The sequence below is a fragment of the Lepidochelys kempii genome, chromosome 10, assembly GCF_965140265.1.
Source record: "Lepidochelys kempii isolate rLepKem1 chromosome 10, rLepKem1.hap2, whole genome shotgun sequence".
NCBI lineage: Eukaryota > Metazoa > Chordata > Testudines > Cheloniidae > Lepidochelys > Lepidochelys kempii.
The window spans coordinates 392,145-411,814 of record NC_133265.1 but is presented as its reverse complement, the minus strand read 5'-3'; the positions used below and the strand labels follow the sequence as shown (position 1 = coordinate 411,814).

At 41.7% G+C, this 19,670-nt stretch overlaps 1 protein-coding gene across 2 annotated transcripts in view; it reads left to right on the top strand.

Moving 5' to 3' along the window:
• LOC140918024 (BTB/POZ domain-containing protein KCTD5) overlaps nt 1–19,670 on the top strand; it is a 68,386-nt gene that overhangs the window by 9,158 nt on the left and 39,558 nt on the right. For both annotated transcript variants that reach the window (XM_073361566.1, XM_073361567.1), the window contains exons 2-4: nt 10,355–10,463; nt 12,341–12,432; nt 15,449–15,544. In XM_073361566.1, the coding sequence (XP_073217667.1) occupies nt 10,355–10,463; nt 12,341–12,432; nt 15,449–15,544 (297 nt within the window). The remainder of the gene's footprint in view (nt 1–10,354; nt 10,464–12,340; nt 12,433–15,448; nt 15,545–19,670) is intronic.

Below are 19,670 nucleotides of genomic sequence, written 5' to 3'. Positions count from 1 at the left end.
AAGGCCAATGGCATTTTGGGATGTATAAGTAGGGGCATAGCGAGCAGATCGAGGGACGTGATCGTTCCCCTCTATTCGACATTGGTGAGGCCTCATCTGGAGTACTGTGTCCAGTTTTGGGCCCCACACTTCAAGAAGGATGTGGATAAATTGGAGAGAGTCCAGCGAAGGGCAACAAAAATGATTAGGGGACTGGAACACATGACTTATGAGGAGAGGCTGAGGGAGCTGGGATTGTTTAGCCTGCAGAAGAGAAGAATGAGGGGGGATTTGATAGCTGCTTTCAACTACCTGAAAGGGGGTTCCAAAGAGGATGGCTCTAGACTGTTCTCAATGGTAGCAGATGACAGAACGAGGAGTAATGGTCTCAAGTTGCAGTGGGGGAGGTTTAGATTGGATATTAGGAAAAACTTTTTCACTAAGAGGGTGGTGAAACACTGGAATGCGTTACCTAGGGAGGTGGTAGAATCTCCTTCCTCAGAGGTTTTTAAGGTCAGGCTTGACAAAGCCCTGGCTGGGATGATTTAACTGGGAATTGGTCCTGCTTTGAGCAGGGGGTTGGACTAGATGACCTTCTGGGGTCCCTTCCAACCCTGATATTCTATGATTCTATGATTCTAAGTTCTTCTTCACTCAGTGCATAGTCAACCTGTGGAACTCCTTGCCTGAGGAGGTGTGAAGGCTAGGACTATAACAGAGTTTAAAAGAGAACTGGATAAATTCATGGAGGTTAAGTCCATTAATGCTATTATCCAGGATGGGTAAGGAATGGTGTCCCTAGCCTCTGTTTGTCAGAGGGTGGAGATGGATGGCAGAAGAGAGATCACTTGATCATTACCTGTTAAGTTCACTCCCTCTGGGGCACCTGGCATTGGCCACTGTCGGTATACAGGATGCTGGGATGGATGGATCTTTGGTCTGACCCAGTATGGCCATTCTTATGTTCTTAGTCATCAGCGAAGGCTTTATGGACATTGGACAAGGATTTACAAGTAGCACTAGTCTCAATCATGACAGCTTGTTAGAAGGCAGATGGATTACACTAAATCTCTCCTGAAAGGCTTGCTTTTCTTTTCTGCAACAAATGAAAAACTGGCGGTTGGAAAATTGTATAAAACGACCCCAAGCAATAGATGAATCATAGTGAAAAACCACCCTGGGAAGATGGATCTTCTGCACCAGACATCAGATTCCTTTGTCACCTCTGCTGGCTCTATATGACTATAGTGAACCCCTATTTTACTAACCAGTTGGAGACAGAGGAGTTCATAAAATCAAAAAGTTCATGAAACTGAACATTTCAAAATTACAGGAGGTAGAATGCATAAGTTGCAGTATGGTGCCCTGCATCACTTTCTTCTTCTTCAAACTAGTGCAAATTTATTTCCAGTGCATTGAAGATATTGGATGAGAAATAAAGGTCAATTTTTTCTTCTTCACTTTTGTTATGTGATTTTCCCAAACCCCTGATGAAGGATATTTGTATAACTGATTGTTTGTAAGATTGGTGTCCATCATATCGAGGTTGGACTGTAATATTCTGAAGACAAGATCCCCTTTTATTGAATCATCTTCCTGAGGAGCTTAAGGAAGTGGGTGGAAGACTTGATGCCTGATTTATAAAAAGCAGAAGTATTCATTAAAATCTGCTTGTGATGCCTCAGGCACAGCCACTTGGGGACAGTAGTGACTGCAGACCAACAGATGAGCTGGCTGTCTAAAGTATTCTGGTTTGTCCATAAAAGGTGCAAGATAACCCATTTGAAGTGGCCTAGATCTCTTTAGTGTCTGCACAGATGAGACACAGGAGAAATTAAAGAATTCTAAGTCAATGTTGAGATCCCAGGCTCTTTATCAACAGCCCTTCAAAAGAAAAGCACCATTCAAATACCAGAAGTTATCTCAGCCTTCTTATTTCAGTAAGCAGACATTCAGATCCTGTAGGAAGAAGCACAGATCATCATCTATGACCTCATGGCCCTCTTTCTTTTCCAAACAGAATGTTTAAAGGTGAAGTTGATACCTGAACCAATTATTGGTTGGTTTTTTTCCTCAACTCCCACTTCCCTATTTGGAGACCACTGTTCGTCTTTGAGGTGACGTGGAGTTGATAGTTTCTCCAGTACGGTATCACTCCGTGCCTCCAAACCACCAACTTTCCTGTCCATCCCACAGGATCAGTAAAAGGTGTTTTCATCCTTTTGCAGTTTGGATCAATAGAATAGGTTTCTCAATACGTTGGGATTCGATTTCCATTAATTTTTTATCCCAGAGATGACAAGGGTTTTACCACCTTTCTTGACTTGAGAGCACTCAACATATTTATCCATGAATTCATGTTCAGCTTGAGGATCTTAGCCCCAGTAACTGCATTTTTAAAGCCGTGGGGTTGGTTCGTATCTCTAAACCTCAGTTTTTACTCCCACATATCTATCAGGCCAGCCTGCAGGAAGAATCTTTGCTTCTCTGTCAAAGGATCAGCAGCAGCGCAAAGTTCTACTAATTGGCTTTTCTATTGCATACTGTGCCCAGGGCATTTATCAAGTGCAGCTCACTTGAGAGAACAGGGAAAATGCAAGTGTCATCAAGGTGCAGTCCTCTCTGTAATCCAATCCTTATGTCTAAGGATAAACCAAGATCCACTTTCACTCCATTTGCGGTTTGGGGGGTGGTTATTTGTAATGTGGTAACCAGTGTGCTAAGTGCCATACAAACACACATGAGGACACGGTTCCTTTCCTGAGGAGCCATAAGATCCTAGTTATATAGGGCAGCTGTTGTACAACTTCAAAAATACTGAGTGCTAGCAATTCCCAGGGAGGTCATTGACTTCAAAAGGAACTGCTGGGTAACCAGGCCACTCATTTAGCCCCTGTAATAGAAAATCTTCATATGCAAAGCAACCTTATGAATATAGCTGTTATCTTAAACTCTTGCATTTCCTGAGTTTCAATTTACTCCACAACTTTGTTGCATTAAGCTTTTTATTATCATTAATAATTGATCTCTTTTGGCACTAGTACAGTACAGTCAAGATCAGAACCCCATTGTGCTGGGCAGTGAATAAACTCATAGGGAAGGTTAAGAGGTGATTTGATCATAATCTAAAAATATCTACGTGAGGAACAAAATTTAGAAATGAAATTCCTTCAATCTATCAGAGAACGGTATAACACGATCCAGTGGCTGAAAGCTGAAGCTAGGCAAATTCAGACTGGAAATAAGGCATACATTTTTGACAGCGAGGGTAATTAAGCATTAGAACAATTTATCAAGGGTTATGGTGGATTATCCATCACTGACAGATTTTAAATCAACACTGTATATTTTCCTAAAAGATGTGCTCTAATTCAGACAGGAATAACTCAGGGAAGTCTTCTGGCCTGTGTCACACAGGAGGAGAGACTAGACATCGCAATGATCCCTTTTGGCTTTTTAGTTCATGAAGAATGACTGTCATCAATTTTAATCATTATTTAAATCAGCAAGCAGAAAACCTTTATGTTAAATCACTGATTTTAAACATGTTCTGCATTTATACCTTTTAGTTATTTTCCTAACGAAAAGTTGAGCATCATAACCATTAAAACAAGCTGTTTTGAAATAAATATAGCTTTTACACTGATTTTGGTGCATCTTTTTGCAAACCAGGAAGATACAGTATATTTATACATATTTATTTAAGCACTTATATAGTTTAACTTAAATTTATTCAGATTCTTAGTTTTTATAGCTATACCTCTTAACTTTTTTAGTTTAATTTAAAAGATTTTAATAGACTAACGTGAGTTTAGGCCTTAAAATAAATTTCAAATTGACAATCTAATTTTAAATAGGTTTACTTTTAACAATAAACCTGTATTCAAATTAAATTCAACAAATTGAAAAAAAAAATTTAAATCAATTTTTTGATCCACCCTGAGTAGGGATGACAACAATTGGAACAAACTTTGAAGATCAGAAACCTGAGGAATTATAGATGCTGTAAAAGTCATGGCTGATGTACAGTAGAAAGGCCTACAAACAGTAAATCTTGCTGTATTGTACTAGTTAACATGTAAAGTTCATTTTAATTCATTTTAATACCTTCATTTTTGCTATTAGTTTAACCACTCTCCTGACTATTCTTGCCAGCCTGTCCCCAAGGAGTTTGTCCCTCTTAGAATCATAGAATATCAGGGTTGGAAGGGACCTCAGGAGGTCATCTAGTCCAACCCCCTGCTCAAAGCAGGACCAATCCCCAACTAAATCATCCCAGCCAGGGCTTTGTCAAGCCTGACCTTAAAAACTTCTAAGGAAGGAGATTCCACCACCTCCCTAGGTAACACATTCCAGTGCTTCACCACCCTTCTAGTGAAAAAGTTTTTCCTAATATCCAACCTAAACCTCCCCCACTGCAACTTGAGACCATTACTCCTTGTTCTGTCATCTGCTACCACTGAGAACAGTCTAGAGCCATCCTCTTTGGAACCCCCTTTCAGGTAGTTGAAAGCAGCTATCAAATCCCCCCTCATTCTTCTCTTCTGCAGACTAAACAATCCCAGTTCCCTCAGCCTCTCCTCATAAGTCATGTGTTCCAGTCCCCTAATCATTTTTGTTGCGTTCTGCTGGACTCTTTCCAATTTTTCCACATCCTTCTTGTAGTGTGGGGCCCAAAACTGGACACTGTACTCCAGATGAGGCCTCACCAGTGTTGAATAGAGGGGAACGATCACATCCCTCGATCTGCTCGCTATGCCCCTACATATACATCCCAAAATGCCATTGGCCTTCTTGGCAACAAGGGCACACTGTTGACTCATATCCAGCTTCTCGTCCACTGTAACCCCTAGGTCCTTTTCTGCAGAACTGCTGCCAAGCCATTCGGTCCCTAGTCTGTAGCAGTGCATGGGATTCTTCCGTCCTAAGTGCAGGACTCTGCACTTGTCCTTGTTGAACCTCATCAGATTTCTTTTGGCCCAATCCTCTAATTTGTCTAGGGCCCTCTGTACCCTATCCCTACCCTCCAGCGTATCTACCTCTCCTCCCAGTTTAGTGTCATCTGCAAACTTGCTGAGGGTGAAATCCACACCATCCTCCAGATCATTTATGAAAATATTGAACAAAACCGGCCCAAGGACCAACCCTTGGGGCACTCCACTTGATACCGACTGCCAACTAGACATGGAGCCATTGATCACTACCCGTTGAGCCCGACGATCTAGCCAGCTTTCTATCCACCTTATCGTCCATTCATCCAGCCCATACTTCTTTAACTTGCTGGCAAGAATACAGTGGGAGACCGTGTCAAAAGCTTTGCTAAAGTCAAGGAACAACACGTCCACTGCTTTCCCCTCATCCACAGAGCCAGTTATCTCGTCATAGAAGGCAATTAGATTAGTTAGGCATGACTTGCCCTTGGTGAATCCATGCTGACTGTCCCTGATCACTTTCGTCTCCTCTAAGTGCTTCAGAATTGATTCCTTGATGACCTGCTCCATGATTTTTCCAGGGACTGAGGTGAGGCTGACTGGCTTGTAGTTCCCAGGATCCTCCTCCTTCCCTTTTTTTAAAGATGGGCACTACTTTAGCCTTTTTCCAGTCGTCCGGGACCTCCCCCGATCGCCATGAGTTTTCAAAGATAATGGCCAATTGCTCTGCAGTCACATCCGCCAACTCCTTTAGCACTCTCGCATGCAGATTTGGTGTGATTTGGCCGTCCTGATTTCACTCCTGCATGCCCGAGCAATATTTTTATGCTCTTCCCTGGTCCTTTGTCCAATCTTCCACTTCTTGTAAGCTTCTTTTTTGTGTTTAAGATCAGCAAGGACTTCACTGTGAAGCCAAGCTGGTCTCTTGCCATATTTACTATTCTTTCTACACATCGGAATGGGTTGTCCCTGTAATCTCAATAAGGATTCTTTAAAATACAGCCAGCTCTCCTGGACTCCTTTTCCCCTCATGTTATTCTCCCAGGGGATCCTGCCCATCAGTTCCCTGAGGGAGTCAAAGTCTGCTTTTCTGAAGTCCAGGGTCCGTATTCTCCTGCTCTCCTTTCTTCCCTGTGTCAGGATCCTGAACTCGACCAGGATCAAGCAGAGCTCTGCCCCTAGTTGGTTCCTCCAGCACTTCCATCAGGAAATTGTCCACAACGCTTTCCAAAAACTTCCTGGATTGTCTGTGCACCGCTGTATTGCTCTCCCAGCAGATATCAGGGTGATTGAAGTCTCCCATGAGAACCAGGGCCTGCGATCTCGTAACTTCCGTGAGTTGCCGGAAGAAAGCACTGTCCACCTCATCCCCCTGGTCCGGTGGTCTATAGCAGACTTCTCCCATGACATCACCCTTGTTGCTCACACTTCTAAACTTAATCCAGAGACTCTCCGGTTTTTCTGCAGTTTCATACCAGAGCTCTGAGCAGTCATACTGCTCCCTTGCATGCAATTCAACTCCCCCACCTTTTCTGCCCTGCCTGTCCTTCCTGAACAGTTTATATCCATCCATGACATTACTCCAGTCATGTGAGTTATCCCACCAAGTCTCTGTTGTTCCAATCACATCATAATTCCTTGCCTGTGCCAGGACTTCCAGTTCTCCCTGCTTGTTTCCCAGGCTTCTCTTCTGCTGAGGTGGAGGCCATCCAAGCTATACAGCACCCTAGTTAGTGATGTATTATGGCAATGAGTTCTAAAGACTGTGCATTGGGTAGGTTTTTTTTTTTAAAGTGCTCCCTCTTATCATTTTAAAACTTTCTCCCTGTTGGTTTCATGCCCCCCCTCCACCACCCCATATTGAATGAGAGTGAATGTTTACCTGCTCTGCCTTCTATATACCATCTATAATACATGCCATGATCATGTCCTCTTTTAGTCAATTTAATTTGTATTGGGCATGTTTATAGCTTGCTGTTACTCATTCATCAGATGTTTCTCTTGGATTTTATTAGTATGGATAAGTTTTATCTAAATGCATATATTTTATAAATGTGCTATTTTTGACATACCTATCCATAATATATCTTTAACTATATAGAATTTTTAACCCAAAAAAAAAAATCTTACTTATGAGCTTGGCTCATAGAGGTGAGTATGGCTAGAGCTTATCAAACATTACCTGGTCTCTGCATGGCTTAACTACGGTTCATTGACAGCATAGTTATTTTCTGTAATGTAGTAATGGTCATATCCTGAGCAATTTTACAGTGTATGGTATTTAAAAAAAAAAAAATCAGATATTTTGTACAAAATAGTTATCCCGTCACTTAATTCCTTTTTGAAGACCGTATACATTTTTTCCATCATGTATAATCATTTGTTCTCAGTTTCATTATGGAGAGCTGTTGTCATTTTTTGTAGTCAAGGTTGTGTCTAGTTTTCCATTAAACCCAAAGTACACCTGCAGCTTCACCAGAACAAAATCAATCTGCCTGAAAATTCACCTGCATAAACTTCTGCCTTGTGAGACTCCTTTTTTAAAAAAAGCTTAGGTGTAATTAGGGAAGGTGTTCATCATATGTTAGTTTGAATAATCAGAGCTTTACAAGCCTACAAGGAGTGTATGCTTGGATTCTTATGAGGGTTGCCTGCCCTTGACCCTAGTTGGAGGCTTCATCTTCCATATCGTGCTGGACTGTAAACAGTTTGGGGCAGTTACTGTTGTTTTATTGTGTGTGTGTGGAACACCTACTACAATAGGGTCCTTATCCCATATTGAGGCCCCCAGGCATTACAAATAATAAATAAAAATAGTCTATTTGGTATCTTGATAGCTTCATCTTAGCCCTTCCTTTGTGCCTGCGTTCCCCTCCCTTAGTCTCTTGCTGGCTTCAAGAAGGAGAGGTCGGTATATGGTATTTTAGATCTTTGTCAGGGACTGGGTGGTTATGGAGAAAGGTGTCTGCTAATCTATTCCCTCCTCCATCCTCTTCCCCCCCCCCCTTTTTTTTTGGCAAGGTCCTACCCTACAAATAGCTCTAGTGCCTATCTGTTCTGCAGTTTACAGCATTCCCGAGCAGAAGAATGAAATTCACTTGATTCTTGAATTTCTTGCAGCCTACAAAGTACTGAATAGCATTAGTGAAACTGACCAGTTTTGTAAACTTTACCATGCTGCTTAAAACATTGGAGCTGTCTGCTGTCTTGGGAAAGCAACACTGCATTGATCACATGGATTCACATTTGAAATGCTATCTTTTAAAATGGAAACTTAAATTCTGGAAGTATTGATTCAGGTCTCCTTAGTCCTCTGACTGGGAGTAAGAACGACCATACTGGATCAGATCAAAGGTCCATCTAGCCCAGTATCCTGTCTTCCAACAGTGGCCAACGCCAGGTACCCCAGAGGGAATGAACAGAACCGGTAATCATCAAGTGATCCATTCTCTGCTGCCCATTCCCAGCTTCTGGCAAACAGGCTAGAGACACCATCCCTGCCCATCCTGGCTAATAGTCATTGATGGACCTGTCCTCCATGAATTTATTTAGTTCTTTTTTGAACCCTATTATAGTCAATGTTTCCTAATGTCTCTTCAAGTGAAATTCTCAAGCTTTGTTCGCTATCCCACAGAACACTACAGGCCATACTGTAAACATTTAATCCAAACATTAATACCTGATCCTCATGTGTCTACATGGATCATAGGCCACATCTTTCAGATTGCTCTCTGAATGTAGTTCACAAGCAACCTTTCCTCAGTCCACTACCATACTCCACCCCATGATGTCCCCGTGTACCTGAAACAGGCTGGAAGGAGGGGTTTTAGGTATATCAACCTACAACAAAAGATTAAACTACTGTATTGTAAATTATATATGCAGTTGAAGGCCTTGGGAGTAGGGGGTTGTTTCTTTTTGTTTTTCATTCCCACTGTACTCCTGGGGGAATTCTGCACCTAAAAATTATGTGCACAATATTTTAAAATTCTGCATTTTTATTTGTCAAAATAACACAATATAATCATGCCATTTTCAATTATTTTGGTAATTTATTACAAAATATTGTCAGCAAGTATGTCTGTGACAATACAGATGAAAAAAAGATTCAGGAAATGTTTCTTGACAAATAGAGTCCTTACTAGGCATATTAACACAGAACTCTGAGTAATAATTTATTTAAATTACAAAACAAAAATGTATTTCCGGCACCCCCTCAGAAGTAGTGCAAAGGCTTGTGGGAGAGTCAGGGGTAACGGAGGAGCTGAGAAACAGGGAAATAATTGCTGGGAAGGAGCCTGAGAATGAACCGGAGGGTTGTTGGGGGTGGGTTGGAGAAGTATGGAAGAGTTTTTTGGGACGGTGGCGTGGGGGAAGTGTTAGGGAATTGGAGAGCCTCCCCCATGCAGACCCTGGCTGACCCTAAGCCTCTCCCTTTCAGTCAGGCGCATCTGTCCCTGTCCCCTTTTGTCCCTTCATCCTCCTCCCTTTCAACTCCTGGCCCAAAGTTGTCAGCTACTTTGCCCCTACCCTAGTCTGTCGTCCCCCTCCCCCACCCCCCGCACTAGTCCTGAACCCCAGACTCTAGTCGTGGGGCCACGTGATCCAGCCCCAGTGACTACTGGCCCCAACCTCACCTCCCTCTGTCCCCACACACACATTGCCCCAGCCCCACTGCGTCCTTCAGGCCCAGTCCCTGGCTTCACAACTGCAGGGCTCTGGTCTCCAGACTTACCCCCCCTCACCCCCCCCCATCACCTCTGGCTCCCAGCTGCCTCCATACCCACCTCCCCATCCAGGGCTTAATTTGTCCTCCAGCTTGCAAGGGCTGAGTAAGTCTGTTGTGAAAAGTGATATATGTATGTTTGTTAATATCACTTTTTACTGCCTCCCTGCTAGCTAGCAACTCTGCTGCTGTGAAAAGTAATATTAACAAAATACAAATATTACCTTTCACAGAAATACACTTACTAACTAGCAAGTCTTTAAAAAAAAAAAAACAGAAAAAAAGCAAGAGACGACAACAAAAAGGGACAAGAACATGCAAAACACATTATTTGTTTCAATTCTGTTTAAGTCCAGTAGGGAACAGAGAAAACTGTACATTATTTTTATTATTAAGTCTGTGGAAAAAACCCTACATATATAAATTACAATGATATGGACATGTGTATGTGCATATTTATTTGTTTTTCCTTAAGTAATTGAGTATTTTAGGAAAAATTGTCAGAGCAGCCAACAGCACTAGTTGGTGGCCACACTCTGAGGCCATGAAAACATTTCTTGTGAGAACCTGTGCCCTAATGTAATTTAACTGGTTAACTGTAGATTTTTAACTGTGTGTGTGTGTGTGTGTATAATTGAGCACACCAGTCTATTGGGCATTTAATCCACTGAGTTTTCTTGGCTGTTGTGGGTTTGTTTTTGTTTTGTTTTTTTAACAGGATGAAACAGGTGCCTATTTAATAGACAGAGACCCGACCTACTTTGGGCCAGTGCTGAACTATCTCAGACATGGAAAACTCGTTATTAACAAGGACCTAGCAGAGGAAGGTAGGACTTAAACCAAATCCCGTGTTTACTTTACTCTTTCGCAGTATTGTAATTGCTGTGAAAACCACAAAAGAGAAGTGGGCTTGCCTGTAGAAGGAAGGTCTTATTAAATCAATTTCCATTTTCATTTTTGAGTTACACTGCAGACAAATCTCTACAGCATTCTACCATGCCTCAGACAAAACTGAGTAGCATAAGACTGGTTAGTGCTGTCCATAGACCTGAGTTTGATTCTTGACCTTGCTCCATGAGCTGGAAACACTGTTAGGAGGCACGCATTCAGTCATGGTAATTAGGTGCCTTGTATCATTTAACGTTGACAGCCCTACCTCTTTCTTACAGTACTGATGGTCTTAAAAGAAAGACCCTTCCAGTATTCTTAAGGATAGCTGTGAAATGAGGTGTTGAAGATGTAAAGCAAGAAAAAACAAGTGAGGGCTGGGATCTTCTGAGATGCAGACTACACCAATTAGGGGACACACTTTCTGAATCCACTCCTTCATGGGCCCCAATTCATATCCATGTGATGGGGTGCAACCTGGACTGTGGCACCGCTGAGCCCTCTGTCCCCCCAGCTTGAGGTATTCCTCTCACACTGATGCTGTGTCAAACCACAAACCTCTGATTGGCCCTGCAATTACACAGACATCCACAGGCAGGGGCACTCCCAACTGTGTTACATCAATGATCTCCCCACCACTAATGTACCATCAATACGGAGGCTCCAGTCAATTCTCCCCAGTCTTGCACACCAGAACTGTATGGTTTTGCACTTGTCAGAAATAGTCACAAAAGTTAGAAAATGTATATCTTCTGTCTATCCCCAAGAGGGGGCCACTGCAGAATTATTCTGTCTCCCTTCTAGGAATTTGTCCCAGTCTAATGTTAAGTATCCTAAGCAATGGGATTCCCATCACCTCCTTTGAAAGATTATTCTACTTTTTATCCCATTACTTTTAATTACCTGATGATAGTATTTGCACTTGTCAGAAATTACGTCCTTGACCAACAGGGGCAATTCTAGGCTTCCCTGTAAATTTTCTGATATCATCCAGATTAACTATTTGTTTGTGCATTGATTGAATCTTATATTATTGAAACTAAATTGAGAGGAGATAGGAGGACTGAGAGATGATACAAAAGGGAACTAGAGAGGTTAGAAACATGAGTAGGAAACCAAATTTAAATTTAAAATTGGGAAAATATTGTGAAACACACACGCTCAATATGAGGCAGAAAGCAGGGAATGTTGAAAGTGAGAATGGACAGCACTCTGTACATGAGACTGCAATGTGGTGTTGGCAGCCAAGAAAAAAGGCCTCTGTGAGCAACGTTGGGGCATAAGACAATCTCTAACTAATGGCGGTTAGGAAGAAGCTTTTCCTGTGGCCTGGTTATTCCATAGCTGCCTTCTGCAGAATGTTTTGGACCTTTCTCTGAAGCAACTGGGACTGTTCACAGACTGGATTTAGATGAACCCTGGTCTGATCTGGAATGACATTTATTGTGTTTCTGTGTTTAAGGGATACTCTATTAGAAAATCAATTTTTTTTATTGGGCCATTTCTAAAAGTATGTGTGTCCCTTTAAAAACACTTCATTAATTGTGCTTGTACTTCGAGCCTAGAATAAGTTTCCTGAAATGGCCTTGTAAAGTTTTTCTGGGTTTGGTTCTAGGACAGTTCTTCAGAATGAACTAAACGATGAATTACATGTGAGTGAAGGAAGTCAGACCTATTCATCTTGTTCAAGCAGCTGCTCATGAGGCAAACTGTTTCCCATGTAGTGAAAGAGATCTTCCAAGAAACTGGCTAGGAGTCCTTGGCTTGCACTCTTTGTTTACACTGTCTTTTCAAACATAATTGTTTCTTCTCGTAGGTGTACTAGAAGAAGCTGAATTCTACAACATCACATCACTTATAAAATTGGTAAAGGACAAAATAAGAGAGAGAGACAGCAAAATCTCACAGGTGAGGCCATTTCCTAACGCACCTTCCTAATTCTGACATAAGAGTTCTCATTTGTCATACCCCTGCTGATGTTGAGTAGGTGCTTTTTTCACTCACCATTTCCCTAACAAGATTTGGGATTGTGGCTTCAGCTCTGCTGACTAAGGACAGAAAACTGAATGCTAGTGCCCTGCAGTACCCGTTGACCTGCATGATGCCAAAGGGCATGACCAAATGTTATCAAACGCTTGTTCATTAGAATGCTTTCAGATTTTGAGTAACTGAAAACATGACTGGATATTGGTGTGTGAGAAACCTGCTTGTCATGGAATTTAAACTCTGGAGGGATATTTAGTGTAGAAGATACAGAGAGCTGTGACAGCAGATTCTCTCTGCTTTTGGATTTAAATCTTTTACATATGAGGTGATGGGAGACCCTCTCCCTATGGGATAATTACTGTTTAAATTCTTATCCTGGGTAGGACTGGATATGCACGATGACCAGAGCATTCTCATCTAATCTAAAATAATCTGCTTTCTATTAAAGGAAGAAGCCTTTGTGATTGAACCATATCCTAGTGGCTTCCCAAGAGAAGCAAGTATATTTTAAAGTGTGAGGCCACATCTACACTGCACTTTAGTTGGTAAAACTTTTGTCAGCCACGGGTGTGAAAAAACACACCCCATGATTGACAAACATTTTACTGACAAAAAGTGCCAGTGTGGACAGTGCTTTGTTAGCGGGAGATGCTCTCCCGTCGACAAAGCTACTGCCGCTTGTTAGGGGTGGTTTTATTTTGCCAGCAGAAGAGCTCTCTCCTGCCAGCAGAGAGCAGCTAGACAGAAGACCTTACAGTGTCCCAGCTGTAGCAGCACAGTTGTTCCACTGGAAGATATGCAGTATAGACATAGCCTTAGACTGTCATTGAGCCAGAAGCTGATTAAAGGTTGAAACATAATTGATAAGTTCCTGTGTGACTGGTTCAGTCCCTATTTTTTGTAAGGGTGATGCTGAATACATTGTCACAAACCAAAGCTTTACATCTCTAACGGTTTATTTCCTTAAGCCACTCCTGTTAGAGTATGAACAGTTTCCCTTCTAATCCTTCCTTGCAGCCTATTCATTGCATCCTCTAGCTCCTGTCATATACTTCTGTAGCCGGGTTACCTTCCGCATCTTCAGCGCTGTGAATATTCAGGAAAGGATTCTAGTCTCTCTCAGATCAATCTATGACTCTTTCTTCATAAAAATGAACATGCAGTAAATGTGGCAGAGAAACTCTATTAAGTGGGGAAAATATGTTCAAGATTTGTTGTTAGTGTGATATATCCCTGGAGCTGGTATTAGGATATGCTCTGATAGCTGGGTTTCCTTGCAGCTAGTCAAAGAGCGGCAGGGTTCTTCTGTTGATGCACTCTTAGCTGGAACCCTTCAGGGAAATGCTGATAGATTCCTGCTGATTTGTTGCAGTAGATAAGGCCCTGCCCTGGATGTAAAGGTGGTAAGAGGGGCTCTCTGGGCAGAGAGGGTCTAGGATCTGGTTTGAACATTCCTTAGAGTGAAAGCCTAGGTGCAGATAGGCCTGGGGAGAAACCTTGGCCTCTATTATATTTTATTTATGTATTTAAAAACTAAACCTTGGGAAAAGGATGGGATATGATCCTGTACAGACAGTATGTATGTACTGTTTGGGGCAATGTGGAAAAGCCAGCTTCTCACAGCCTAGTATTAGGATTTTCCTAGGATTACAGCCAGATTTCCAGAGGGCTATGTCATACTCCTGGGGGAATTCTGTGCCAAAAAATTAAAAAGTCTGCGCACAATATTTTAAAATTCTGCAAATTTTATTTGTCAAAATAACACTACATAATCACACCAGTTTCAATTATTTTGGTAATTGATTTCAAAATACCTGTCAGCAAATATAGCTGTAACAGTACAAACACACACACAAATTCCCCCAGGAGTACAGAGTTAAAGAAACCCCTGTGACAACCCAGTTCCTGTTTCTCTACCCCCTCACCCTCCAGAGCCCAGCCTGGGGGCCAGACACTCACACCCTCTCCCACTCAGAGCCTAGCCATGGGCCCCACCCAGCCCAGGCACTCGCCCCCTCCCCTCCAGAGCCCAGCCACAGCCCCCCTCCCCCAGCTCAGGCACTTACATCCCTTCTCCCCCCCTGCCCCCCCCCCCCCCCCCCGTCGGTCCCCCTCCTGCCAGCCCCCAGCCCAGACACTCTCACCCTTTACTCCCCAGAGGCCAGCTGCAGGGCTCCACGCAGCTCAGACGCTCACACTCTCTGCCCTCCAGAGCCCAGGGATCCAAAGGGAGAAACAGCCTGATGCTGAGTCCTGGGCTTGCACGGAGATTTCTGCACGCCTCCACCTCCTTCCTTCAGGGTGTGCTGGGAACTCTCCAGTTCCTTCCCTCTTCTCCCCAGCCTTGTCTTCTACTTGTGAGCTGGGCTCTGCCGGGTCCAGCAACATCTCTGCAGCCCATTACTGGGGTGAGGGAGGAAATTCTGTACACACAAGATTAATTTCTGCAAAATTCTGCATTACACAGTGGTACAGTATTCCCCCAGGAGTAGTTACTTTCAAAGGGGTATCATTCTTTAGGATACCCACTGATTTGTGTAGTGTCAGGAGTTTTAATGCCTGAAATGTTTCAAGTCTTAAGATTATTCTGAAAGGGTAATGAATGGACAGAATCTGAACAAGCAAAAGAAAAACAAGAAAATGCGTCACTTCCAAAAAGTGTTCCTGTACGTACGTTATGTTGGGCCATGTAACTGGAATGCTGTTGGCTGGAGACTCTGGTCCCAGTTAAGAACTGAGAGGAAGAGCATTCCAAACACTTCATTAGATGCCAAAAGTACCAAACCCAGTGACTTAGCTAGAGCCTCCCACTGATCCTCTGATGTTCAGAATGTCTTTGTTGTTTAATATCTTTTTAAAGGAATCAGGAAATCCCAGCAATAGTATACACTGTTGAATACTCCATGCTGTATTGAGTGTCTGATGTTTCTTCCTTAAGGTGCCAGTCAAACACGTGTACAGGGTGCTGCAGTGTCAGGAGGAGGAGCTCACTCAAATGGTCTCCACTATGTCCGATGGCTGGAAATTTGAACAGGTAACAAGATAAACAGAGGACTTCATTGATTGTCCTGATATAAACTGCCGAGTCACATTCATGATGAGAAATTTTAAAGTTTTATGTATTAGAAACTATTTTCTGTATACAGGCATTAAACAAATTTAATGATTATTGAGAAGTGAATGGCTGAAGAGATTGGGAATGGAATTCATATTGACATCTGTGTGCCAATTTGTAACTGAAAATTAATGTTCTAGTTCTACAGTCATCTCAATCCAATTCTTGTCTATGTAGATATCTTCATCACACAGCTCTTATGAGTTTATACTGTGGTACAAAGGCTTCTGGTGAAAGGGATTAGATGTTTCTTGTGCCCTACAGATGGCCCTTCCAGAACAGGGCTGAGACACACTTGAGGGAACAATATGGGGGAACCTTTTAATGCAGCTGCCTTGGCAGTGTTAACTTCTATGGATAAAATGGCAGCTTTGGAGACCAGAGTTCTAATGCTGCACTTTTCATAAGTATTAAAACAATCTACCTAGTTAATCTGCTAAAAATTATTAGTACTGTACATTGTAGGAACAGTTCTGGACATCAAAATACCAGATAAGGTATGAGTCTGTTACTTGCTTTGAAATCTGAACTGCTTCTATGTTTGTACTAAGCCCACTGTTAGCACCTAATAAATCAAAACAGTTGTGCAAAGGAATGCAGGTGAACTCCATGAATGTTTTCTGTTCTTGTTCTGCTTAGGACAAATAAGCTTAATTTGAACAGCCTACAAATAACTTTCTGTAGTGCACTTTAGATTCAGTAACACATTTTAAAGGTTGCAGTGACCTTTCTCTGAGGAAACTTGGCAATTAAGAAATTACCTGAGGAACCGCCTCACCCTGCAGGACGATAACTGGTCACTACATCTACCAGCAGCAGAGTAATGTAACTCAACCCCAGAGAGAGACTTGTGTGCTTAAGAAACCGCTTTCTTGGTGACTGGTCTACAGTTCTGGGAATTCGCTTCTGGAAGAGATCCAGATGACTACAAAGCTTAGTGCCATTTAAGTAAATGTAAAACCTACTTTAACTCAGCCTTCCCTCAATAACAATCATATTTAAAAAACAAAATGAGCCCTAAAAATAGTAGGAAGATGAGAGGGGACATTTTGTGTTCACTCCTAGAAATTTGCAAGGTGTTCAGATCACCCAGTTTGGTGGCCATGGTGAAAGAAATCTAGGTGCACAGATGACTTCTCATTATTCAGTTCTCCAGTTCAAGTGATAAGGATCCTCTCTGCAGCCCAGATATTGATGATATCTGTTTTGGGCAGATTCCTGAGAATACCTGCTAGATTTTGCTTGATCCATGTGACAATTGAATGAGTTCCCTGGACGTTCTTCTTTGTAGGAAGTTGGTTTCTGGTTTCTTGCAGAAAGAGTTTTTCCTATTTGAAGGAGACGAGGATATTAGAGCTTCCACTTTACCTGCCCATTCTTTGGGACTAGTATGCTTGAACGCTGGGGAACTTTGCAGTTACGTAGACAAAGAATTAATATTGCTTTCCGAATTAGGCATTCTTTGGGAAATGCTGTTGGTTTTAATTTTTTTGCTTTTTTAATTCATTTTTTCTCTTCTCCACGATGCTCTGTTTTGGATGTATGGTTTAAGGTTGATTGACACAACAGGTGTGCAATCTGTCATCCAGTTTCCCACCAGCACATAGTTGGCCCCTGGCAGGATTCTCTGTTTGCATTGCAGATTTTCTGTTAGCAGATACCCTCCAGTTGCAGTGTGATTCTAACGTTCTCTGAGTCTCCCTTTGAGCTTTTTTATCTCCAAGAGGGAATGCAGTGGTGACAGTGTGATCTTTTTCTGAGAAATCCCTTTGCCCCTTCAGTGCAATCTCTCTCTCCTCTGAGATGGTACCCAGCCCAATATGGAGTATGCCCTGTGGTGTATAGTAAAAACCATGCACAGTTAGTTATCTACTTCTCCAGGGCCATACTCTTCCTGTGGGTTGACATCCCAGCTAGCCCTGCACCTGGCTTAACATGGTTTAAAGGGCTGTACTTGATCAATAGGTCAAAGATGTTTCCTCTTCACTTAACATGCTTGAAAAGGTATCTTAAAATAACATCCTAATGGTGATAATCGAAGGGGGAGAGAGAATGATCAGACTTCTGGGCCTGTTGCAGGGTCTGGTGGATCTAAAGAAGCTCATCAGCTATTGAGCGAAAGCAGTGTTAGCAAACCACATTTCTACATTAGTTCACATTCCACAAACTACCTCTAGGAATTGTTTTCCAGTAAAGTACTTGGAAATATCTGTTGGTGCATTTCTTTGTGACCTGTCCTTTGATGGAGATTCATTCTCCATGCTGAAATTTTTATCCATCAGACAAGCTGTGAATTTGTCCCAGTCTGTTGGGTTTTAAAAGATCTCTCTGAATGTTGAGTTTTTCTTGTGACTTGTACTACTGAAGGATCAGTTTCTTTAAAAGTGAAATACACATATTAATTAACTTCCAACCCTTTCTCTCGCAAGGAAATAATGTGGTTTTGTACTGCTGAATTACCATCCTGTTTCTTTAAACATACCAGTGGAGAGAATGATTTGGAGAGAATGATTTAATTACCACCTCTGGAAGAACACAGAAACCAAATATTTATCATCCAGTGCAAAATGAGAAACTTGATAAATAATTTTGCATTGTCCATACCCTTTCTGTTTAAACTGTGTCCATCATACAAATTAGCAATGAATATAGTCTGAAATCTGGTCCAACAATGCCTTCTTAAGTAGAGTGATTATACAAAGTCAGTACTTAACTGTTGCCCTCAAAATTATTCACATAATATGAACTGTAAATTACATCCTCTATCATTGCTTTGGACCAGCACCTCTCATTGGTGGTATCTTAAATGAGTATGTAATCTGAATAGTCAGCTGCTTGTCCCACAGTAGCTTGTATATCTAGCTCTTCAAATTTAATCTAAAGCCATAATCCTTGTCAGGTGCACTGGCATGCATATGCTTTCGCGTGGATTAGGTGTTGAACATAATTAGAACATTATGAAGACAATTCATCCAACGAGAACCTACAAAATTTAACTGAAAACATCCTGAACTTCAGCATTATTAAATTCTTGCTATGTATGGGCCTAGTATTTTGAGAGACTTAATGGAAGCAAGCTTGGCCCCACTGTGTAAGAGAGTTCCTTCTTGGTGCTTTGTAAAATTAACCTTTTAAAAATTGACTCATATTCTTATATATATATATACTCTCTTTCCTTTTAACTTATTTTATATATTTCCTCGGGAATATATATTGGGTTACCAATGCTGTTCCCTTGTAATAAGAATTTCTCCCATAACTTTTCCATCCCCTAATCCAGTAAGTATTTACTGACTTATTACAATCAGACTTTGATAAGAAATTGGCATTTGCCTTCAAATCGTAACTGGCTTTGTAACCATCTGCAAGAATTTTAAATATATTAGATAGGATTCTTTTCTGGGGAATACAAAAAACTGTAGCTTTCATTTTTACACAGTAGAAATAATTACACTCTGTTTGAGTAGCAAGTGAATTCACAGGAGCCAATCTGTTGTTTGTACAGTTCAGATGATAGTTATATGCTCCAGCATTACAAAGGTTTTGTTTTGTTTTTTGCTCTGATTGATTGTTGCAGCTTGTCAGTATAGGTTCCCCGTATGGCTATGGCCGGGTCCAGCAGTCAGAGTTTCTGCTGATAGTGTCACGGGAAGTGAAAGGGGAGGAGAGACGCTTCCAGAAATGCTGCAGTGAGGTGTGTCATACCATTCCTTTCACCCTCACACCAAAATGCATGGCCACCTTGCATTTCTGCTGCTTTCAGATCATTCTGCTTTCTTCCTGGGTGTGCAGCACTTGGTAGTTCTGTGTGTGTAGTTGTGGTGACTAGCTTTTATTGTATACTCATGACACTTCATTACACATTATAAATGTTCATCTTGTAAAAAGCTGTAAATACTGCTTAACTGTCCAGACTTCTGATTCAGAGAATTTTCTTGGCAAACATTTTAGAGACAGATATCACTTAGATTTTCTTCTCTTCCTCCAAGTTAACAGCCCCTCTCCTGTAATTGCATTTTTATATATTTAGGTCAAAGAATCATGT